General features: G+C 39.6%; 1 protein-coding gene across 1 annotated transcript in view; it reads right to left on the bottom strand.

Moving 5' to 3' along the window:
• The window catches only part of TENM2 (teneurin transmembrane protein 2), a 722,842-nt gene that overhangs the window by 73,781 nt on the left and 623,229 nt on the right, over positions 1-25,832 (bottom strand). The window contains exon 15 of the mRNA XM_067566613.1: positions 3,145-3,291. Within this exon, the coding sequence (XP_067422714.1) occupies positions 3,145-3,291 (147 nt within the window). The remainder of the gene's footprint in view (positions 1-3,144; positions 3,292-25,832) is intronic.

Genomic DNA, 25,832 nt, shown 5'->3' with positions numbered 1-25,832 from the left:
AAAGAAAAAGGAACACATACACAGAGAAATTATCAGACATTGGACATAATAGAAAAAATCAACAGAAAAGTTACTAAATAACTCTGTAGATTACACAAAACGTGTGATATTAAAAGCACTAAGCCTGCATGAAAAACATGGACTGCTTTTTTCCTCAAGATAATCGGCCTCCATCCACAGAATTAGAGAAATGTTATGGTTATTTAATAGGCAAGAACTCAGACTGGTGTGGTCACATTTTTAAAAAGTTGAAGGGTGATCAGGAGTGAAAATACTTTAGCCTTGTAGTCACATTGTGTTGAGAGTACAGGATAGTACCGCAGGATGGTAAAAAAGTTGGGTGAGCTTGCATATAGGCCTTATAAATACACTGACAGATGGCTAAAAAAAGGTGAATGGGTGCCTGTGTGTGAGGGAGGCTTAGTGAGCATGATGATGAGCACTGTATAACAACACAGATAGAAGTGGGTAAGTGGATGGATTCTGAATATCTCCTCAAGCCTTCTTAAGAAAAAATCCTCAGAATTTAATAAGGATGAAACCAATAAAGAGCAAAATGATCTATTGGTTAAGGCACTGGACTGGGCTGTAGGAAATATAGGTTCAGTTCCTGGCTCTGCTATCAACTCCCTGGGTGACCTTGGACAGGTCATGTGGTGCAGAGTTTCAAAAATACTCAGCTAGCCTTTCCAAAGTGCTCAGCACCTGCAATCAGGGCTAGATTTTCAAAAGAATCCAGCTTCCACATAGGCACCTAAATGAAATGGCCAGAATTTTAAAACTGCTCAGTAGGCAGCAGCCATTTTGAAAATTTAGTTAAACTCTTTGGAAAATTCTGGCCACAGTTGTGGGTGCTGAGTCTTTCTGATAATTATAACCTCTATCTTTCTAGCCATTTGTTTTCCATCTGTAAAATGGGGTTACTATTTTTTTTCACACCCTCTGCCTTTCTTTTCTATATGGACTATAGTTCATATAGTCTAGACTAAAATTTCTTTGCTCCAGGGATTGACTCTTGCTGTCTCAGTGCCTAGCGCAATGGTGCCTTGATCTTGGCTGGAACTTCTACAACATTCCTGCAACATATAGTAAATAATAATAATAGAGTTCTACAAAAGTTTAATATGGTTCTACAGAGACTACTCTACATACATACAGAATGTAATAGAGACGTATATCCATATAAGTTTAACTATCCTATACAATTCTTTGTAAAGGAAATAATTATTAAATTCTATAAGATGGTGAAAAACACTTATAGAAAGGTTATAATATTTTAATATATTCTATAAGACTTTTTTTTATAAGGGTTGTGTTTAAGAACACAGAAGCAGATCCTTCCCCTCCTAAAACAACACTTTGCACATTTCCATCATTTTATAGATGATGACACAGAGCATTGTCATCAATTACAACTGGTAACAAATGGAATAGATGAAGAGAACGCAATGTTAGAATATTTGTATAGATTGAGTGTGCTTGGGAGTATTCAGAGACTGGATGGTCTGCAGGTCTCAAATCTCACAGTTCCCACATTTAGAGACAGTTTACATACATTCCCCTTTGACTATGGTTAAGATGAACTAACAATCACATTTCTTGCTATTGATGATAAACATTATATTTCTGTCATTTGGCAAATGCATTTTATATAGTCTTTGACTTTAATGAAAATTGATTTGGGCCCTTACAGAGTAAGATAACAGCTGCCAAACTGAGATTCAGATCCCAACTTTGAAAACAACATTTGAGCGTGTTCATATCTGGGTATCTGAGTGCAGAATTTGGCCTTAGTGGCCAGGTTTGCAAAAGAGGCTTTCACAGGGTGAGTTGTGGAATTTTAAAAATCTTTTCCCCAGTACTGAGCACTTGGAAATCTGGTCCTGAGCTCTTGGGAAAATCTAGATCTAAGGGCTTACAAATGCTGTTCAATGTTTGGTTAACATTACTGAACTGAAAACCCCCTTTTTTTGGATTTGGGGGTATTAAACATTTTCTGTAAGCCTTAAATACTATACAAGAATAGGAAACTCATTTTAAAGGCAATTTCATTGCTGAAGCAATCATCCAAAGAATAAAGAGTCTCCCTAAAGTTTTGGGAAATACCATAACCAAAACATTTCTCTGCAGCTACTGCTCCAGAAAAAATACTTCATCAGTACACAACAGACATGCTCTTTAAAATAAATGAGATCCAAACAAAAGTAGCGAACTGAAGAAAAGAAGTTGCATGAAATTGATGAGTGTCAGAAGAAAAGGCCACTAAGAATAATACAAGATAGTTACTTCAGGAAAAATGAAAGATTCTGAGGATCCTTGTTTATTTAGTAAATCTCAGCATTTGACAAATGTTAGAGGTCTCTTCTCCCCTTTCCAGTGCACTAGGCAATGTATTTATCAGGAGACTAGACATCCACACTGGACAGCTTTTAGGAACTTCTGTGCTCTAGGCCTGCTCACTCTGAAATGAAAATTTCTAGAAAACAAGATGTACTGCAGCCCTCCTTGAAAACCATCTTGGACCAAATCCTTTTTTACTTCATGTTAGTTTGCTTCGGTAACAGACAGAATGAAAACTGAATAAAGACCTCAGGATGTAAACACAGATAGATTTGTTCAGCACAACTGATCAAGTCCTTTACAGCTCGGCATGTGCTCTGAAAATACAACACAGTGAGCTATGACGACTTATATGGTGTGTGCATTTGAGAGCATGACTTCGGCTTCTGGTACAAAGGTGAATAAATGTTGCTAAATATCCTGCTAAATCAGCTGCTACACTTTGGCACATATGCATAGTAAGTGATTTTACATTTCACCAGGTGGCATGAGCTTGCATATCTGAGGGCAGGATTGAGTTCTAAGACTGTAAGCCATATTCATCACTGGTGTAAACTCCAATGGCTGCAATGGGGTTTATACCATGCTGGATTCTGGTCCTCTGTCTTCAAAAGCAGGCCTTTCAGGTCATACCATCTTTCCACGAGGACACAGCTTTCTCCATCTCATTTGTTTCAAAGGAAATGTAACAACAATATTGACAATAGTATGAGAGAGGGCCTTTCTGTAGTAAAGTGACTCATGACAAAAGTGCATATAACCCTCTGTTCTTTAGGGACTGGGAACTGGAAGACTTTTGCTCACCTCCCTCATTATCCTTGTTATCAGCACAGGAGGTTTCCATGGCAACATTGCATCCAGGCCCTCTCCAGCCGGTCTGGCAGTCACACTGCCAGCTGTTCTGACCGAGCGTGCATCTCCCATTGCCATTGCACAAATCAGGGCAGCCATCTGGTTGAAGAAATGAAGAAGATAAGTACTAGAAATACTAATTTACATTAAGATTTGATGCTCTAGGCAGGTGAAATAATACCACTGTGCACACAAAAAGCAGCTTCAGCTAGTGGGATAAATAAATACCCTCACTGGTACTGGGCATGTGCTGAGTGGGGAGGGGCATGGTAGGGAAGACATTCATATTTAGCTCACAGCTTCATAAAAAGTATGCATTAAAGTGTCACATGATATGTAACTGGATCCCCCATAACTTAAGATCTTGAGTTAATTTTTAATTGTTGTGGACAGAATTGACAGTTTGCTGACACAGGATCATTTTATGCCCATTTTTTTAATATAAAATAACTTCTCCATATATATCTAGGTAGGAGAATTTATTTTTAAACAAGGATGGCAACATGCCCTGTGCCTTTTATATAGTGTATTATAGAAGCCACCAAAGCTTCTCCTTACATGAAGTTGGAATATAAAGAACCTGCAGCAAAACTGTTTTAAAAACCCTCTCTTTAGAAGGGAGGTACATAGATGCATTCCTTTAAAAGACAGCCATTTTTTACTACGTCTATTTATGTCAGGATTTAGCATGTTATATTTTCCTGAGAGACATTTTAGTAAGGATATCCCACAAATTATATATAGTGTGATTGTCTTCAGCTATGCTCTTATTTAGTGTCAGTACAACTGAATTGGGACTGAAATATTCTGTCTGGGAGGTTGCATGTATGTACCACCCAAATATTCATGGATAATGGGATAACTTAATTTGTCAATCTACTTCCCAGAGGTAAAATTGTCTTAGTGGGTAGAATTGTACTGGGCTTGAATACTCATTGAAAACAGACAGACAGGATTCCCACTGCTGAGAATAAAGGGTGGGAATGGAGAGGAAGGAAGAATGGGGGCGGATTTCATAGCCTGACACACACATGTTGGCAATAGTTCCTCTCTACACTATCTACTCCACACCTGAGCCATACCAATAACTCCTCACTGAGTGTGGAGGAGAGAAGGCTGGAGAGTCAGGCAACAAACCTCTCTCTCACATTGCAGACAGACTGGGGTGGGTGGCATACATAGCAGAGAGAAGACAACTAGAAATAGAAAAAATGATCTGATCTATTGTGGAAACAGGATCATTGTGGTTCAAACCCTCTCACTAAGGTTTGAAATTCAATCTCCTAATCATGTTGTCTATATAATTGTCATAGAACACTGAGTAATTGCTCCTGGTATTTAATCTTATTGCTGCAGGAATCAGGCAGCAAGTTTTCCCCTATACACAGCTTTGCAGACCATACATCATGGGGCTCTCTCTGAAGGATAACATCTTGGTCATAACTGGAGGAAGGACTTAAAGGACCAATGGTTTGATCTGGCAGAGCAAATCGTGCTTCTATGTTAATTTTAATTCTCTATAACCCTAATCCAAATAATCCCAGGAGTCACTGTGATCTCAGAAGAACCTTTCGGACTGATCCTCAGGATGAATTAGGGAAGATTTCCTTATCCTGGACAGCAGTGGGCTGAGATACTATTGTTAGATTGTTTCTTGTGGCAAACCGTATTCTCAGTCTGGAGCCAGCCTTGACTTCTGCCCTGCAGCAGCACTCTTGGATCTTCCTGGGAGAACATGTGGAGCACCATGTGTTAGGTCTCTCTGTATTTACCACACTGATCGTGAGCTATGACTGTTAATAAACAGATTATTCCACTACCATGTCTAAGTTAGTACAAGGCACAAGTACAAAGAAATTGACTAACTATCCCAGCACACGACTGTTCCTTCTATCAGAAAACAGTGAGGGATGCACTTGGCACCATCCATCTTCAGTTCTGCATATTTTTGTATGTTTCTTTTACATTTTTTTCCCATTTAAACAGTGAGCTTGAGAAAGTCCTGGCTTGAGAGATCTGGACACTAAAGTCCTGTGCTTATCCATAGACCAGGCCCATTATGGATGGTAGCCGTCAAAGTTTCTACACACTGTCCCCACCACTGTGCTTGAACCCTGATCACTTATAGCAGTTAAATGGGAATTCCGTCTTCATGCCCACTCAGTGGTTGGCCTCTCTGCTGAGACTGCCAATAAGAATGTAAATTGTGGTGGGTTTTGTGATGTGGCTAACTGTCTTCTGTGAATGGTGCTAAGACCATTAAACTCATTCTATGTAGACAAACTATCAGCAGATACTAACAAGCCCTATGAGTTTTCTTCCACTGCTGCTATTGTGTATTTAAACTACGCAATGCCCCCTTCGCTTGAAAGAAAGGTGATTTTTGCATTACTGATCTTAGCTGCAAAATGTTGCCTGCATACTGCACTATATGAAATATTTTGAAGGCATTTTATTTTATCTTTGGCTTGTCATGTTGTTTGAGTGACTATAATGATAATGCATCAGGGGAGGCATCATGCTGTAGGACAAATGATTTGTTTTAAATGTAAAATGAACATTAATTGCGAATATACACTCAGGGTTTGCTTTTTGTGGAGAGAGAGATAAACAGATCACAGAAGCAGGTTTGCTCCACAACATATGAGCAAGACGAAAACATGAACAGTAGGGAGCCAGCAAAATCTCTGAGAAGTTTTAGGTGCAGCTGGGAATTAATGGACATGACTTTGCTTTTAGCTTGAAGAGTGAAGGAAGCAGCACTAGTGTGGGCATGATGTTGCTAGGAAACACTATGCCACCACTGTAAGAGTTCATTCAATTTGTGGCCTTCCAAAGAGAGACTTTGTGTTCCAGTAATATAAAAAACAGCTTCCATTTAAATAAAAGAAAAAAAAGCTAGCACATAATTAGACCACAATGAGATCTAATTATTTTTGGCAATGATTTTTTTTCTTTAAAAAGCTGTTAAAATGATGGCTGTATTTAACTATGAAAAATGATTTTAAGTGAATAGGCAGGTAGTGGCTACTTTGGATTTTTACTAAAATGTACAAAAAGGCACTTAAAAATATTATCTCCAAATAAATACTTAAGAGACAGGAGAGCCATTATGGTCTGCTAGGCAAAAAGTGGCTCTAAGAGCCTGTTTACACAATAGACCAAAATATCTCCATTATGAGCAACAGAGTAAATAATAAGCTTTCTAAAAAAAATCTAAACTATATTTGTGCGACAAACTTTTACTTGGGTCTAAAATACCTGTTTTAAAATAACTTCCTAACTGTGCATTTGCATAATGATTGAAGCTCACACTGCCAGTCTGTTACTCAGGACACATCTATGCTGCTATCAGAGATGTGACAGCAGCATTTGTAGACAGACCCAAGTTAGCTCCAATCACAATAGCCGTGAAGCCATGGCAGCATGTGCTAGCCACTCAAGTATATACTCAAGCTCCTAGACAGGGCTGAACACACAGTACTGATGTGGCTTCCCTGCTATTGTTATTTGAACTCGCTGGATCAAAACAAGATGGGGCACCTCCCTGGGTGCTGCCGTCGCACTGCATGTTGCAGTGTAGCCATACCCTCAGAGTTTATATCTGGCTAGCAGGGCTTGAAGCTTTTTGACAAACCGCCTTTAAGAATGAAAATCAAGCCCTGCCAAATGAAGTAATGTTAAGACACTGATATAAAGCAAGGTCCTGATTTTACAATATTCACTCCAGGTCATAGTACTTTTTTCAGCGTGAGCACTCATAGAATTAAGTGCTACTCCCAGCACTAAGTGATTGGACACCAAAAGCTTGCCCAGATTCTGCCATTCTCACTCACACTGAGTAACACATAACACCCCTAGTAGTCCTAATGAAATTAGTGAGGCTCCTGAAGGATTAAGGTACCTCTCAACAAGAGTAGGGATATTAAAATCTACCCCTCAGAACTAATTCACCACTACAGAGGAATGCAGAGTCATAGTATAGAGAGAGGGCCTGTCATGTTGAGAAGACGGGTAGAGATATTCCTAGTGTGCAGAAAATTCCTTCTTATCTTTTCTATAACGTTTAATGGAAAATGTCAAAAGGAAGCTAAAAAACGCAGAAGGATATAGTGCCTGTTTAAAATGTCAGATTGACAGCCCCAGAATCTAACAGCCTATTTATTCACAGAACAGGCACAGCATGGGCAACAGCAATGCAAGTTTCTCATACTTCTTCAGCAGTGTACCTCGACGTGACTTTTAGAGAGTGCCTCTCAGGCTGAGAAGGGAGCTCAGTCTCAGAACCTTTCAGTCCACAGCTTGCCGGCTGGAATGTTACAAGGGGCAAAAGGGTGAATGTGTATGTGTGGGGAGAATTAAAATGTTATTTAAGATAGTTTTTCATTCTTTTTACAGTTAATATCAGGAATCGGTTCACCATTTTTGACAAAATAATGGATCAATGTTGTGAGAGGAACAGGATGAGAATGATCTAAAAAAGCAAGACACCCTTACACATGTGTAAGTGGAAGGAGAACACTGGGAAAGGAGGCAAAGAAAAAAAAGAGAAAGCAAAATCAGAATGAATCTCCTTGATATTAGAGTCTGATGCAAAAACTAATGTGTTCCACAAGGCTGAGATTCTGTGACACTTTATAAATCACTCAATGAGAAATATTTCTGTATAATTTTATCATTTCAGAATTGTGAGGCTGATTGTTCATGTCTGGTTTCATTTTCTTTCTTTCCATATATCTTAAGACTTCCCATAGCACTCACCAGCAAAGTCTCTAAAGTGCTTCAATTAGATGGGCACAGCAAGTCCTTTAGTGGACTTCATTGAGTCCTCTGCTCTTCACTGCTTGGACAAGGATCAGATATGCTTAGCTTGCTCACAGTCAAAAAGGCCATTTCTTGGGAAGATATTTTTGTACCATATCTACACTGGCAAGTAGTGTCAGATCACTGAATCCTATGGAAATCATCAGGTGTATCTTGAGGACAACCTTGTAACTCTTAACTGCATCAATCAGTAATTCAATAAATACAAAAGATCATTATCCAGGGACGTTATATTCCCTGTAGTAGAAAGCAAAAGCCTAAGACATAAGGCCTAGTATAATAGGCCATGTATGAGGCCTGAGCTAAAGTAATAGTCAAGCCCTGCTATTATAAAGCAAAGTTAGGCTTTGAACTTGCATGCAGATTCACAGAAACTGGCAAAAACAGAGCTGGTATTGCAAAAACACACATTCCTAAAAAAAAGTAATAGGCACTGAGCATGCAAGCACATTCCAAAAAGAGAGTACCAGAACATCCTGAAAACAGGAATGGTACAATATTGTTCCTTAAAAATAATGAGAGTTTACTGATCCCTTAGGATGACAATATAATAAATAGAAAAGTCAATAATATACCTAATAGAAATGTTTTAACCAAACCATCCATTACAAGGTAAAGGATGTCAGAGGGTGGTATCTTACCATGTCAGAGGGGCAATATGTAACTTGTTTGTATCAGTGTATCAAAGAGGGTTTCAAAGAAAGTGTCTTTGTCTGGCCAAGTGAGGAACGGACGTCCCACTGTTTACTGAACTGGTCCACTGTCACGGGAATACATGTATTAAGTGTACTTGTAGCACGTATAGGGAGCTTTTTACCATGCTTCATCAGCAATAAATCTGGCCTGGTGCCTTTGTTACTGAAATGGACCTCAGGTCTTATTAGGTGATCCAATCATGTTTTGCTGCATCGGCTATCTGCGCAGAGCTGGAACAGCATATACACTGGGAGAACACACACACAGCCAACAACTAACACCACTGGTGACCCCAGTGGCATGGAAGTACAGACAGCAACAGAGATTTTAGCAAACAGAGAGGATATAAAGGAAATCTTAACTGGTACACAAAACTGTTTAAGAAAAAAGGTTATATTATTAGCAACAACTAACAACACCCTGGATACCCAAATGTTTGGTACTAAATCAGAATGGCTTCAGTCATACTTCCCAGGCCAGTTTCAACACAAACATGACCCCGGCACTTCAAACAAGAATAACCTGGTTGATATACACTGCACATGGAATTAGAATCAAAACACGACCAACTCATTACTTAAAAAAAATATTAAACAATATATAGAAGCTTTCCTATCAAAATAATTCATTGGGAGCTCCTTGTAGCAATGTAGCAGGAACTGATCTTCCTTCGCTTTCTGGAAAGCACATAGCAGAAAGTAGGGGCTACTACAGAAATATAAATAATAGATACATAAAGTAATAAGAAAAACAAGACTAAACATAAAGAGCTGCAGAACTTTAACATTTGCAAATAACTCTTCTTACTTCCTATATGCTATTATGATTGAACAATTATATTGCAATAGCACCTCGATGCCAATCAGATCAGGGCCTCATTGTGCTAGGTGCTATAGAAAATGAGAATTCCTGATCGAAAGAGCTTACAATGCAAAAGACACTTCGAATGTAAGCTCTTGGTTATATGTTTGTACAGCACCTACCACAATGGGACTCCGGTCCATAACTGGGGCTACGAGGTGTTACTGCAATACAAATAATAAATACAAATATCATTATTAATATATGTTGGGTGAGACAAAAGTAGATGGGGATATATAATAATTAATTAGACTATCATTGATATAATAATTTACATTTCCTATATTCACAGTTAATGAAATTCTTCCATGTGGAGGGCCAGCGCAAAATCTATGGCAGTACTTAAGCTTGTTTTGAAGACTAATACTGGATTTAAATAATGCAGTGTCCCTTCAGACAGGTGAAATTCATCCAGATTGCATTGCAGAATCATAGTAAACAGTGAACAAAATCATCCCTGTTATTTATGTGCTTATTTTTAAGTTATAGTTACAGTGAAAACCATATGATTCAATGCCCATTTAAACTAAGAAGTGATGGTGCTCAGTAAATTTATTTGTTATATATAGGTACTCTAGGGAAAAACTTCAACCCTGTTTTAGATGAATGTCTGCCAACGTGCCCCCTCCCCCATCCCCAAAACCCTTTCAGCTGAGTGATAATAAAAAATACCATATGTGTGCACACACACACACACAAATAAATATAACAGTTATCCATGGCATGAACTACTTTTAAATTTAGTGAAACTGAAAATAGTTTGTCACCCTGTGGCTAGAAGGTCAAAGTCCAAATTCATGCTGAGTGCTTCACTTGGACTTTCGATCTGAACCTTGATTCCATTTATAATCAGTAGCAATCCCTGGTCTGACAGGGCCAGATACCTTGGAGGGCAGGGCAGTGGGGCATCCAGGGAAAATAAAAATCTGAAAAACTTTCCCAAATGGGCAAGACTCATCTGTTTGCTCTTTTTTCAAGTTTCTAAAAGATTACAATAATAAGCAGGTTTTTTTTTTTAAACAGGGAAAATGAGGAAGATGACATGTAGAAAGAAATAGCGAGGGACAAGCAGGGCAATCTTTCTGTCTACCCATGCAGGCACTTACATGGCCCTCATCACCACAGTATTGGAGTGCTCACAATGGTCAATGGATTTGATCTTCACAGCACCCGCATGAGATAAAGGAGTTTTACTGCCTGAGCATTGAGGCCAAGTGCACAATGGGGTCTGTGGATGGAGCTGGGAACTGAACTTAGATCTTCTGAATTCCAGTCCAGTGCCCAGTCTACTAAACAATCAAATCATGGCTTCCCTCTCCAACAGACATGGGATTGCTAGGGGATGGAAGGGCTTCCCTTGGCCTTTTCCACTTAGTGAGCTCATGATGGTAAAGCATGAATTTGGGCCATAAAATCCCTTCAACCTGGGAGAAACCAGGTCATCTAGGTCAGTGTTTCCCAACCTTTTAAGTAGCAAGTACCCCCTAACTTACTAAAATTTAATAAGTACCTCAACACTCAATATTCCACTCTGAGAAATACAATCTTTTTCCCTTTTACCGCTGGCTGACTATTTCTCATAAAGCAGGAGAGTTCTGCAAGGCTGCGTGGCTGTGGCAGATCACCAAACCCCCTGCTGTTTCTCCCCTCCTTCCTCTTCCCCCATATAGAAGCAAAAGTAAACGCCAGCCAATCACTATGACCTGATAGCGGGGTCACGTGGTGTTCTCCTCACACAGGTGGGAACTTGTGAGGTATGAGCAGGCTCTAGTGGCCAAGAGTGGATAGCAGCACTCCCCATGGCCATCCCTAGGGGGGTGTGGGCCTGGGGCAAATCACACTGTGTGGGCCCCTCTTAACATGTAAAATCTGGGGCTGTCATAGTTGTCAAGTTCACTGCTCAGCTAGGGCAGTGAAACTGACAAGTAAACCTGCGGGTAGAGCCCGGCCCCAGGACTGGGCAAGCCACTGGGCTCTCCGCCTGGCTTTCTGGGCACCAGGCTTTGAGCTGGGAAGGAGGGCTGCCACACGGGCAAGTTGCAGGTGGCTGCCGCCTGCCTGCCAGCCTGGGTGGTGGGCGATTGCCTCCTGCTTCCACGCAGGCTGGGGCCCGGGGATATGGGCAGGTGGCAGGCAGCTGCTACCCATCTTCAAGCCAGGGTGCGGAAAGCTGGGGTGGCTGCCGTCTACCTCTCAGCTAGGAGGTGGGACTGGGCAGGAAGTGGGCGGCTGCCACCTGGCTTCCCCAGAAGTCGGCGGCTGCCACTCACCTCCCTGCACTGGGTTTTTCGCTGCGTACCCCCTGCCTATGTCTCGCATACCCGCGGGGTACATGTACCACAGGTTGAGAAACTATGACCTAGGGCCTGATCTAAAGCACACTGTAGTCAATGGCAGTCTTTCTGCTCACTTAATGATCATTGGATCAGGCACCCAATCATTCCCCTTTGTGCTGTACAATCCAGTTTTAAATTATTCATGTGACGGAGTTTACATCACTTCCAGGATGAAAATATCCCTCTTGCACTTAAATTGACAGTCTAATAGAGCTATAATATTGGGTGCAAACTCTGTTATTTAAACATAGTTACAACTTATGTGAAGGAAAAAACCAAAAAACCCCAACAACCACCACACCTAAATTGAGGAACTTCCACCTTTAAATGTCCCTCTAAAAATTATGTTTAAAATCTCCACCACAATACAGCTGAAATAAATAAAATGGGTACTATGGAAAAGAAGCGCAGGATACAGCAGTGCCTAAGGAACAGATAGAAATGCCGTAAAGGCAATCAGAGCAATAGCTTGTTTTTTTTTGGCTTCTGGATGATAATCAGATTGTTTTTGTACTTTGTGCTGTTTCCTTCAATGAGCTACTGATATTCCCTGTGCTGTCTAGCAAATAATGAATGAGGTGCCAAGGAGTATGGAAATCAGAGCATGACTTTGATTTCTTATTTGTTATTTTTAACCATTCAATTTCTACACCTACTGGGCATAGTTAAAGCCACAGGAGAGGCATAAAAATACAAATGAAACATAGTAGAGATGTAGGCACTGACCAGTTATTTACTGCCTGGTTAGTGTTTTATCTTTTAACTAAACTGAATTCAGTTTGTAATAATAAATAACAAGGCTTGTTTTTTTTAACCATACTGATATTGAAAAGCTAAGGAAGTCACTAAACAATTCTCCCATACAGTGTACAAATACAGAAATAGCTAACCTAAGCATAAACAAACATTGTGCTAGGGAGTTAGGATGTGAAAGTGAATATGACTCAAACATGAAACTGGTTAGTTGACTTTAATTGCACAAGCTGAGAGAGATGCAAAGGACAAGCAAGAAGCATCAACAATCTTGCATACTTTAAAAACGGCCATACTGGGTCAGACTAATGGTCCATCTAGCCCAGTATCCTGTCTCTGAAAGTGTCCAATGCCAGATGCTTCTCACAGTTGGGGACTTAGGGACACCCAGAGCATGGGGTTGTGTCCCAGACCATGTTGGCTGCTAGCCATTGATGGACCTGTCCTCCATGAACTTAACTAATTCTTTTTAAACTCAGTTATACTTTTGACCTTCACAGCAACCCATGGCACAGAGTGACTGTGCATTGTATCAAAAAGTACTTCCTTTTGTTTGTTTTAAAACTGCTGCCTATTAATTTCATTGGGTGACCCCCTAGTTCTTGTGTTAGTGAAGGGATAAATAACACATCTGTATTTACTTTCTCCAGACCATTCATGATTTTATAGACCTCTATCATATCCTCCTCCTTAGTCATCTCTTTTCTAAGCTGAACAGTCTCCATCTTTTGAATCTCTTCTCTTGTGGAAGTTGTTCCATACCCTTAGGCATTTTTGTTGCCCTTCTCTGCATCTTTTCCAATTCTGTTATATCTTTTTTGAGATGGGGAGGACTGCACACAGTATTCAAGGTGTGGCTGTCCCATGGATTTATATTTATGCATAATTTATGTTATGATATTTTCTGTTTTATGATCTAGCCTCTTCCTAATTGTTCCTTTTGGTTAGCTATATTGATTCCATTGCATGTTCAGTGGATGTTTTCAGGGAACTATTCACAATGACACCCAGCTCTCTTTCTGAGTAGTAACAGCTAATTTAGACCCCATCATTTTGTATGTACATATGAGATTTTTTATCCAATGTGTTTTACTTTGCACTTACCAACATTGAATTTCAACTGCCATTTTATGTCTGAGTTTAGGAGTTCCTTTTGTAACTCTTCAAAGTCAGTTTTGGACTTAACTACCTTGAATAATTTTGTATCATCTGCAAATTTTGCCACCTCACTGTCCATCCCATTTTTCAGATCATTTATGAAAATGTTGAACAGCACAGGTCCCAGTACAGATCCTTGGGGAACCATGCTATTTGCCTCTCTCTAGTGTGAAAACTGACCATTTATTCCTACCCATTGTTTCCTATCTTTTAACCAGTTACTGAGATCTATGAGAGGACCTTCCCTCTTTTCTCAAGACTGCTTAATTTACTTAAGAGCCTTTGGTGAAGGAACTTGTCAAAGGCTTTCTGAAAGTCTAAGTATCCCACATCAACTGTATCAACATTGTGCACGTTTGCTGACTCTTTCAAAAAAACTTTAACAGATCAGTGAGGCATGATTTTCCTTTATAAAAGCCATGCTGACTCTTCCCCAACATACCGTGTTTATCTTGTGTGTCTGATAATTTTGTTCTTTACTACAGTTTCAACCAATTTGCCTGGTACTGAAGTTAGGCTTACCAGTCTGCAGTTGCCGGGATCACCTCTGGTGCCTTTTTACATTAGCTACCCCCCAGTCATCTGGAACAGAGGCTGATTTAAGCAATAGGTTATATACCACAGTTAGTAGTTCTGCAATTTTATATTTGAGTTCCTTTAGAACCCGTGGTTATTACTGGTTAATTTATCAATTTGTCTCAAAACCTTCTCTACTGAAACCTCAATCTGGGACAGTTTCTCAGATTTGTCACCTCAAAAAAATGGCTTGGGTTGGGGATCTCTCTCACATCATCTGCAATGAAGACTAATGAAAAGCATTAATTTAGATTCTCCACAACAGTCTTGTCTTCCTTGAGCGCTCCTTTAGCACCTCAATCATCCAGTGGCCCAAGTGTTTGGCAGGCTTCCTGCTTCTGATGTACTTAAATGGTTTTTTGCTGTAAATTTTTGTATGCTTAGCTAGTTGCTCTTCAAATTCTTTCTTGGCCTGCCTTATTATGTTTTTACACTTGACGTGCCAGAGTTTATGCTCCTTTCTATTATCCTTACTAGGATCTGACTTCTAATTTTTTAAAGGCTGCATTTTTACCTCTAACCATCTCTTCTACTCTGTTGTTTAGCCAGGATGGCATTTTTTTGGTCCACTTACTGGTGGGTTTTTTTTATTTGAGGTATACATTTAGCTTGAGCCTCTCTTATAGTGTTTTAAAATAGTTACGGATTCCTCTCCATTCTATTACTCATAGTGCAAACAATTATGATGTTAAGCTAATTTCCCTAAATTGCCCGGGGATGTACAGTATGACAGAGTTCTCTTCCAATCTCAGTCTCGTTCTCTATCTATCTAATCTCTCTCTCTCTCTCTCTGCTTGCCTATGATATTTACAGGACATCAGTTGCCACCAAATCTGGGCACCAAATTAAAATACAAAAATGGAAAAGGGAAAGATGTGAAGTTGTTTACTGGGGATATATTAAATCCCTTGGCAGGGTGTCAATTGTTGATATACAAGAAAGCAAGTCTCCATAGCAGCCGTTCGTTGGAATACTTTATTTGTCCTTAACCTACCTTTCTGGAGTGGAGGAATACAAGAAGGGAGAAGGAAAAATGAAAGAAGGAGCGATCATATTACAGCATAAATCACAGAAGTCAGAGATGGAAAAAATCTAGTAGGACACAGAGTTCATCTCCCTGCTAATGTGGGAGTGTTCCTAACAATATATTCTCAAGTGTTTTATTCAATCATATTTTATTATTCAAGCAGTGGGCTTCTATTAATCCCTGTGGAAAGATCCGCCTCATAGCTCCCGAGCTGGGGCACCACTGCACTTTGGCAATCAATGACCCTTAGAAAGGCTCTTTGGGGCTGTCTGGTATCTGGGCACAGCTAGAGGCAGCACTGAGGCTGCTCTAAGTTGTACTGGGTGTGGATCTGGTTTCAGTGTCAAGGACAGCAAAATACAGTGTGAGTCCTGCACTAAACACAGCACAGCTAGACCCAAGAATTGGGACCTTTATATATAAACAGCAGGTAGCATCATTCATATGTACACATACTTCCAGCCCCAATATCAAGAAAGAGGGCATTGAGGAAGCCAAGGAAAAGAGGGCTCCAGTTCAGGCCAAGAGAAGGACTTCATGCTGCTACATGGGGCCCAATTACAGTTCTGCCAACAGCAGAATGCTCAGTGAGATCCTGCTCACACCTAGACCAGATCCAGGGCTTGGACCAGATCAAAATCTCTAGACCAACCTGTGTTTTGTGAGCCTAGTGGGCCAGAGGAATACATGTACTGAGGGTGTACTGTTTGCTTTTCTACCCCAATAAAAACAGCTGATTCTGACCGCAACATTACACACATACAGACTGACAATAGGCCAAATTCAATCTTGGAGTAGCTCCTCTGATGTCAGAGGAGCTGCAACAAGGATGAATTTGGCCCAATAGATGACACGGACTGGTGTGGGAAAATTTAGTAAGTGCGCTCCTGGGTTTTCTCTGGGATGATACTACTTTTTTGTCCGTGTAGAAGAGGGCAACATTGGCCATGACAATTTGTATTAGTGGAACACTGTCATATTGATGTGATCAGTGTAGGCTAGGTACCGGTTTTATACATAATCTGGATAAATACAGATCTACATTCTGTTAAGGATTAACTGACCACTTGAACATCACAAAATCTGTTTCCAGCACAGACTGCAGAATTGCTGTCAAATAATCTTCATGGTATCAGACAGTTCTTATTCTTTGTACATGCTCATAATGAGGATGTGCTTAGGAAGTAAAGATCATGGTTTGTCACCTCCTCCACATCACATACCCAAGGAGCAGTCAGCCCTTCAGTGGAATACATTTTGAACAATGCAAAAATGTTAGTTGGGTTCCTTTAGGTCATGCCAGAGCTAAACAATTAACTGGATGCCGTACTAGAGATGCTATCCAGCTGCTAACCTGCAGAGATAACATCAAATCAAATCACAAAATAGCCAACCCCCTGAAAAAAGAAATGCATGACTGATTTTTCCAATAAAGCTGCAAAAATCAATAATTCTTATAGATGGAACTGCTACATTCCTAACAAACTCAGACCTCATTCTCACAGCTGAGAGTCTCCTCTAGAGAGTCTATAACAAGCAGGAAAGAAGATTTTTTGCCTTTCTGGAAATCGTCAAGGAGACCAAGTTAATCAGCCCTCATAAGAATTTAGCCCTACTTATATTCTAGTTCTGCTGTGAGCATGATGTTAGGGGACTGCATAATAGGTCCGGATGCAGTTAGTTGGTGTGTATAAGATTTTGGCAAGATGCTCTGCTTTATAGGGTTTGAATTAGTTATGATGTACTGCTATATGTATGTCTGTAGGAATAATATTGTATGCAAAGGCTAAGGGGCAAAATATTGATCACCTGCTGCTCCTCATTCTCCTACTCCTCCTCTCTTGCATGTACTCATATGGTTAAAAACTAGCACAGAGCTGACAAACAGGGATACAGCAAACTGGGCAGCATGAAGCTGTGCTCCATGGTGACTATCTAAGGCTGTGTAAAGGGAAATTTGAGTGTGTACAAAACTACTCAAACTCACTGTTCAAAACCCCTGCATCAGATGGATAATTCCCACTGTCCCAAGAATGAAGCAGCTGCAAAGTTACTCTTTGTCCTGGAAGTAAGATGGACAGAGGACCCCATTCACGTAGGCTTCAAGCAAGTGATGAAAATATAGCCCATACAGCCTATTAAAGCTACACACTATGCACTTTATAGAAAGATTCATACTTAAATGTCCAAAAGTAAACATGAAAGACATAGTAAAATTCATATTTAAGACGTGTCTTTCACATTTATTTTATAGTAATAAAATTCATTTTAATGATATACTAGGATGGAATTACATGCATAAAACGAACAACACAACTAGAATCATAGGTCCTATTAAGCTGTCTGATATTTGGGTGAGAGGACTGACATGAGCCTTTTTATAGTTTGCATCATTGTTTTCAGCAGGAAAAGCCACCTCAGACTATATTTCTTTGACCTTCTCTGTGCAAATATAGTTTATTTCAAATATTTTGGCAACAATGTCATGCTGTAACAATGCCCAACAATCAGAGAGAGTGTGTGGGTTTAGAAAATTGAAGGATGATAGGCAAACTTTAGCATGAGCGCAAAACAGAGAATATCTGACTCCAGGCACAAATCTAATTAAAATGCAATAACAATATAACTATGTTAATTGCAGTGTTATGGTTGAGAATTTAAAGGTTAGGAATGATAAAAGTCAGGAAAGTCAATGATATGGTTACTACAGCAACAGTAACTCAACCTCCTTGAACAAATGCAAGGCTTTTTTAATTATAGAAATATTATGTGAAACTTGTGCCTTAATATATATGTAACAGAATTACATTGCTGTGAGAACTGCAACTTTGAATTGTTTTGAATAATTAATTTATACAAAACGTGTTGGTAAAAATTCAAACTCAACTAAATAAGAATGGCCAACTCATGCTTTAAAACATGTGCCTGATTTTAACCATAACCCTTCAAAAACCTCATGCAGGCCATATGAAGGTACACAAGGAAGGCTAATGCACATATAATACAGTCAGTGCTATGCAGGGGCACAATCTGTACCATCCTATGTAGCTAGGGTAGAAGCACTGTAGGGAGAAAAGAATGTGGATGGAGACAGGGATCAAAGAACACACAGCAATTTTTATTTATTGTGACCTTTGATCAGGGGGTAATGAGCTTTAGTGCCATGGGTTCAAACTGTGCCAACCCAAATTTAGATTTCTAGCTGAGGTTCATACAACTCCTTGGAAGTTAGCTATTCAGGCTAGGTTTCACTAAGTTTTACATGGTTTTGGTAGGGGAAACTAGAAAAACCCACTGAGTTTCCCATGGTTTTCACCCAACACCACAGGTAGGCTCAACAGTCAGCCCAGACTTACTGAAGGGTCAGCTATCCAGGCTTGTATTCTGGTTTTGTGGTGAAGCATGAAACCTGATGAGTTCAAAGATGTATCTAGTTTCATTAGGAAGGTTGCACACAACTCTACCTGGCGAGAAGCAAAGGACCCTGTTACTCTACAGTGCACTTCTCATCCAACTGATCACTCCAGTGTGGGTGCCATGGTGCAGTAGCCCTTCTGACATCTGTGTTATTACCACAGATCATCTGGGACGGCAGCTACTCCTTGTTCCTACCACGGAAGTGAGCAATTGCAGAGAGGTAGTCAGAGACCTCATCCTGCACCCTTTGAAATGACTGGCAAGATTATTATTTAATTGCAGTAGCACCCAGGAACCCTCGTCATGAACCAGCACCACCCCATTGTGCTAGGTGCTGTACAAACACAGAACAAAAAGACAGTCCCTGACTTAAGCAGCTTAAGCTCTAAGATCCCATTGACTTAAATGGTACAGGATCAGACCACATGAGAGCAGCATTATTGTTGTGATCAAGCCATTTGCCTTCACTCTCATCTCTCCACCCAAATGAAACACTCTCAAGGGGATAGCAGGTGCAGTCCACCCTATCCCAATATCTTCTTGGGTTGATGGGGAAGACTTCAATTATCATTTCCTTCTGACCGGTGGTTACTTGCCAGGAAGAAAATACCATCCAATAGTAGCTCTATTTTAATGTTTAAAGGCGATGCAATTTACAGACACACAATTGTTAGTTTTATTGCTCAGAAAATATTTTTAAGCTGCATTATTACTTGTTGTAACTCAATCTTTCTTAATGCAGAGGCAGAGAATGTAAATGTCAGACTAAGTTAGATCAGGCATTATCAGATAAGTTAAATGCATAGATACATTAATTTGATTATATTTAATGTAACATAAACCTACAAACCCTAGGATATTCACAAGTAAGCATGAAATGCTGTCTGTAATGTACCCCGTAGAGCCCAGATGTTTAAATCTGAATGCCTTGTTCTTTTAATCAGTTTTGCTGACAGTAAGAGTCATATTTACTGAGGGCACAAATGTATTTCCAGTATCCAGTAAACCACAATGCCTTGACATGAGGTGATAGATTGGTTAACAATAACATAACTTTTAGGACTTTATTTTTTTATATATCTTAAAATAAACAACGTTTATAGAGAAACAATTGGAAAAATCAAGATAAAAGGAAAACAAAATTCTTCCTTGCTATTGCAGAGTATGAGAGCTGATAATATCTGCAGTGCAGGGCATTATCATGGCCACAGCAAGATTCTGGATCAGTTGGGCAATGTGTGGAGAAGCATCTCACCTTAGTTCTAAGACTCATTAAAACCTGTTTTCTGGAGCTTTAAAGACTCAACCTTTGCTGTAATCTCACTGCCAACCAGTTATTTCTATGCAATAGCTAGCCAGAGCTTTCTGGGTGAAATCCATCCATGGGGTGGAGGGTTACTGCAAAGCCTGCCACACCTCTTAAGCCCTGCATTCGGTTAGCTGGTTGCAGAGCAGGCACTAAGGGCTACCTCCCTGCCCCTTCTACACTGCAAAAGAAGTCTGGGGTCTGGCATTGCATGAATGAGTTAAGGGCAGTGAAGGTGGCAAGGTGGGAGCCAAGGGCTCCATGTTTATAGAGATTCATTGGCTCTAAGAGCACATGTAAGTGTCTTGTAGGGGATATGGTCATTGCTCCAGACTTCAGTCTGCAGTAGAGGCTGTGGAGTATGGGAAGAGGCTGTCTTTCAGTCCCATACCTTGACCCTATCTGGGAATTGGATTTCATCTCCCCAAACCACCTTAAAGACCAATTTCTCTCAACCTATCTGAATATATTCCAGTCAGTTCAAGGCCTCTGTACACCACTGGCATATCACTGGAAGAAATGTGTCGAAATCAAGAAAAAGAAACTTTTAGCTGAACAGCAGGAAAACTTCCGAGTGAGGGGATCTGCTAGACTGAGTTCTCAAGGGAAGGGGTCAAAGCTTCATCTCATGAGACAGTGTGTGGAACAGAACAATCCTGCATGAACACTGATACGGAGTAGGTTGCTTGGGGAGGCAGCTGTCCATCCTGAACTTCCATGGTTCTAAATATAGAATCTCTGCAGTGCCAACATTTATATCCAAAATCTCCCTGCAGTATTCTTTTGACTTAGAGTCTCAATTTCACTGTGCTTAATTTCATAATAAAATAACCAAGTTGATTCGATTCTGGACAGAACTAGTAAATACAATCCAGTTTAGTGATGATCTGAATGACGTGGATGAAAAATTCTTTCATGTACTCTAAAAGTCAATAATGTAAAAGGTTGGAAAGCACAGCAGTAAACAGGCAAAACTATCCTAAGAACATGGAGGGTGAGAAGAGAGAAATTGAGCATGCAACAAACACAGCCTCTCGAATTCTTAGGTGAAAATAGATTTATAGGTTAAAAAGTTTGGAAAATTAGATTCAGGGTTGTAATGATTTTACCAAGTGTTACCCCTTTAAAAATGGGGTTTGCAATGGGAATACTGACAAAACCTTACAGGCAGCATACTTAGATGCCCCTATAGTGAACAAATGCATTCAAATTCTGCTTACTGTAGATGCGCGATGCATTTCTACGAGAGGGCAGTGGGAAGGATATATGTATATACACAATTTAAAGTACTATGCAAAATTTGTACAAAGCTACCAATTGGCTTAGGCTATGTAATAATATTACCTCAGTATTTGCAGGATTCCTTAGGTATTCTCTGTGGATACTTGAAATAGTAAGGTAATCATATCTATTTATCTGTGGCAAAATTGGCCAAGTTTTCTGTAGTAGATTTAACGATCAGATCTGAAATACTGAGATTCCCTGGGATAACATCCCGGTAAACTGACTGGGATGACTCAATCCTTCATCCTTGTGAAGGAGATAACGGAGAGCCAGATCCGAAGCTGGTGTAAACTTGCAAAGCTCTGCTGAGTTCAACAGTTGCATGGATTTACATCAGCTTAAGGATAGGTTTTATGTCATTTACTATAATAAGGTCCTTCAAATAAAACTCTAAAAATCTAACATCCTGTGTACTTGTCAAAGAAAGGAGACAATCCCAGGGTCACTTTCATAAGAACAGGTATTTACTCTGGTTTCTTGGCTATGACCTCTGATCTTTTGTACAACATGCCATGAATGGCTGCAGTGCTCCACCTCACAGGTGGCTGCATTTCCACTGCCAGTTAAAGTGCTGCTACAGTATGCCCTTTCTGGCTTGTGAAAGAGAGCCATGAACAAACAGTGTCATTCCCGACTGAAAGAGCCAATGCATCCCTGAGAGCAGGCATATTCTCTTCCTCCTTCAAACATGCAATAGTCTGACCAACGGTGATGAAACTGACCCTGGATACAGTTCTGTCAATCTGGCTAAGTGCTTGGATGAGATTAGTTTATGGATGAAGAACTGTTTGTTGAAGCAGAACCTGAACAAGACAGAGGTGATACTGGTGGGCAAAGAAAAACATTATGAAGAGTTCACAGCCACAGTGCAGTCTTCTTTGGTTAAAGGTAAACATCTACAGTTGGTAAATTCAGTCCATTGATAAATTCTTGGATTCCTCATGGATGCAAAGCTCTCACATACCACATCAGCAAGCCATGCTTTCTGTCATCTCCAGTCACCTGGGAAATTCAGTCTCATCCTGGCAGCTAATGCCTGGGCTCAGTTATTCATGCCTTCGTCACCTCTTGACTGGGCTACAGCAATATACTTGGGCATGAAGACTCCAGTGTTTAGGAAACTCCAACTAGTACAGAACGCTGCAGCAACCCTGCTAGTGTGAGCCCATTAAACTGGTCTCCACTCTCTACTCTGACTTTCCACAGGATTTCAAATTAAGTTCCTGGTCTTGGTCCTTAGTGTTAAGGCATTTCATGGCCTAGGCCCATGAGTTCTAAAAAAAATCATCTAAAGCTCTGGGATGAAGACTGCGGTTAACAACTCTGCTCCTTTGGCACAGCGGAACTCCACAATAAGGGTAAAGCTGATCTGTGTGGGAGACACAACTTTCTTAGGGGCCGGCCTGGGACTGGGGAATGAACTTCTTCAGGAACTAAGGACCATCACAAAGCTCACACCCTTGGCTCCAAGAACAAGGCACGTTTCTTTGACCTTTCCCTCTCTAACATGAATACATCATAATATGTAAAAACAAAAACCCATAGCAAAATAAAACACTCCACGACACTTGCTCCATCCCCTGGAGAAAAGATGAGAGAACAAGCAACACAAAACAGATGTTAGTTTCATTGCTTGATGTACTACTGGAAGGAACCACAAACTATGTTGATGAGTGTGGTATCAGAACCTATATAGAATAAAATAGAAAGTCTTCTGTAGGCTATCTGCCCCAAAAGAGCCATGCAATGATGTTCTGGGAGAGGGCCTAAGGAGCTTTAGATTGTAAACCTTTGAGGGCAGGGATTGACTCTTATTTGGGCACTATCATGATATAAATATTTACCACTAATAATAATCAGGGAGTAAAATCTGTATACTTATATGCATACATCCCATGATGTAGCATACCCTGCTTTCTATGTGACTGTGCATTATTTGTGTGTATCAGAAGAATAAAGGACAAATACGGAAGCTGCTACCTAGAATATAAGCACAGTTACTGTTTGGTTTTTCCACTGTCTATGTGCACACATTTCTGAGCACATTGGTATGCTGTGTGAGAATTTTTCTCGTGCTTTGGGATCTTACCAGGAGGCACTACATAAATAAGATATCTGTACTATATTTTACTGCTGACATTATTATAACACTCATTATATGGATTCCAATATCTGGCTGCACACTGTGTGCTTTACAGACTAGTGTATGCAAACATCTCAGCTCTCCTGCAGGAAAATCAAATGAAGGGCCAAAGAATAAAAGCCTTTCAGAGGTCCTTTTGAATGGTTTTGTATGAAGGAAGCATTAAAAATAAACCACTATTCTTTTTCAAATTCTACTTCCTTCCACTATTTTGGGAATTCTGAGTCTTTGTGAGAGTTAAAACTAGATTAAGAATGGACAACAAATAAATATCTGAAAATTTGAAACAAACGTGCAATACGTTTTATGCTAATTATTCTACAAATGGGGAATTCCTGGAGTAGTCTGTAAGTATAACTATTTTTAAATGTGTCAAAGAGTGCCTTGACCCAAATGCAGGCACTCCTTCATTTGGAATATTTGTATAAATGGATAGATAAATAAATAAATAAAGACACAGTAGGCTGTATTGGTGATACTAGACTCTATGGGTATTCATGTATTTTTGAGACAGAGTAAATGTATTCCACCATACCATATTTGTTTTTCTTAACACCTGCATTTCAGTCTACAGTGAACAGTACACTACACAGCATCTCTTTACTGTATGTGTTGGCCTCATGAATAATGTTTTCAGGAAATTATTTTTATAATGATTTTTTATTTGTATGCAACAACTGCAGAAGTAACTGATAAAGAACTATGGGAAAAAATATATTGTTTTAGGTTAATCTCTGAACTCTCACTAACTCTGCATGCATAGATGGATAAAGGTATGTCATTACCTTTCCTGTTCATGACCACTCTAGCTGTCCATATGCCAAAGGAAAAAAAAGTGATTTAGCTCCTAAAGCAGTAAAGAAGAGTGATATGATATTTAAAAATACAAAAAAATGAAGAATAAATTTAAAAAATTGATTTTGATCTGCTGGGTAGAACACCCATGAAACTTAGCATGTTTAATGGTTAATCAGATTCTGGTACTAACAAGAAAAGGGAAAGCCTTTAAGTTCTATTTAGCTATCTTTTTAAAATGTTTACCACCAGATAATCCACAGTTTACCTCACACCCACTCAACAGCTCCCACAGAGCAGTATTACCATTAATTTCCTAGATCAAATTGTAAGCCATGAGACATGTCAGTTTTGTGCTTCCAAACAGACTGGTTCTGCCCAACTCCCCTGCTTTATGCATGAAAAATGACCAGCTGTTTACCACTGGGCTTTTAACTGTATAGCTCTGTATCTGTACTTGGTACAGTTTTTAAAGCATGCCGGGATGAGTAGGATGAGAGTAATTATAGTGAAACTATGTAGTGGAACTATTCTGGGAATGAAACACAATCTGTAAACAAGCAGAGTTTGTAGCAAATTAAACACTTGTTCTGTGATATGTGCACACGATCAATACATTGTATTATTCCATTGTATTTACTGATTCAGCCTGATTCGATTTCAGAAAGTGCAGAATTGTGTATTACCATGACGTTTACAATAGGTTTATAAAATGTCAGGGACTAATGATGAATTATCAATTCTGAAACATAGCAGTCTGGACAGTAAAGAGAATTTCCAATATGATTTTGAAAAAAAAATAAAATAAAAAGGCAAACCTTTCTACATGACATATGTGAATCACTATTTGCCACAATTCTCTGTAACCTGCCTTGTATTTTCAACACTGAAAGCATTCTGTCATATCAGTTCATAGAAGTAGTTTATAGAATTTTAGCACATATTCTGAATAGATCATGAGGAAACTTTACTTTCATGACTTCTATCCAGGTTATAAATTATCTTACAAATGTGTGAGAAACTACATGAATTAGGTTCAAGTTTGTTTTGTGGAATAGGGGTCTGATCAAAATGTAATTTGAGTTACTACATCCTCCAGCAATTTCAATTTGATGTAGTATTTATATTCATTTCTTGTGTATTGTTAAACAGTTGCCACATTCTATGGATTTCAAAACAGGTTAGAAACACTTTTTAATTAAGCCTCATTCCTTTTGAAGTAGGAAAGGGATATAGTTATATAAGAATTATTTTATCAACCACTGAGAAATGCAGCCACCTCTACAGTAGAATGTGGCAGCTGTTTAACAGCACACAGCAACGTCACATCAGAGTTTAGAGTAGAAAGTGAGGAATACTGTATCTAACACAAACTGTAGAGGAAATTATCTGAGCTAAAACTTGGCCAGCACCCTGACATTAACTCATAAAATGTGCCACTGTGTCTTTAGAGACTGTAAACTG

Source organism: Emydura macquarii, unplaced genomic scaffold (genome assembly GCF_026122565.2).
Source record: "Emydura macquarii macquarii isolate MOO-44397 ecotype Brisbane River unplaced genomic scaffold, CSIRO-AGI_Emac_v2 contig_2768, whole genome shotgun sequence".
Taxonomy (NCBI): domain Eukaryota; kingdom Metazoa; phylum Chordata; order Testudines; family Chelidae; genus Emydura; species Emydura macquarii.
Note: the sequence above shows the minus strand (reverse complement) of the source record. Positions and strands in the feature narration are given on the sequence as shown.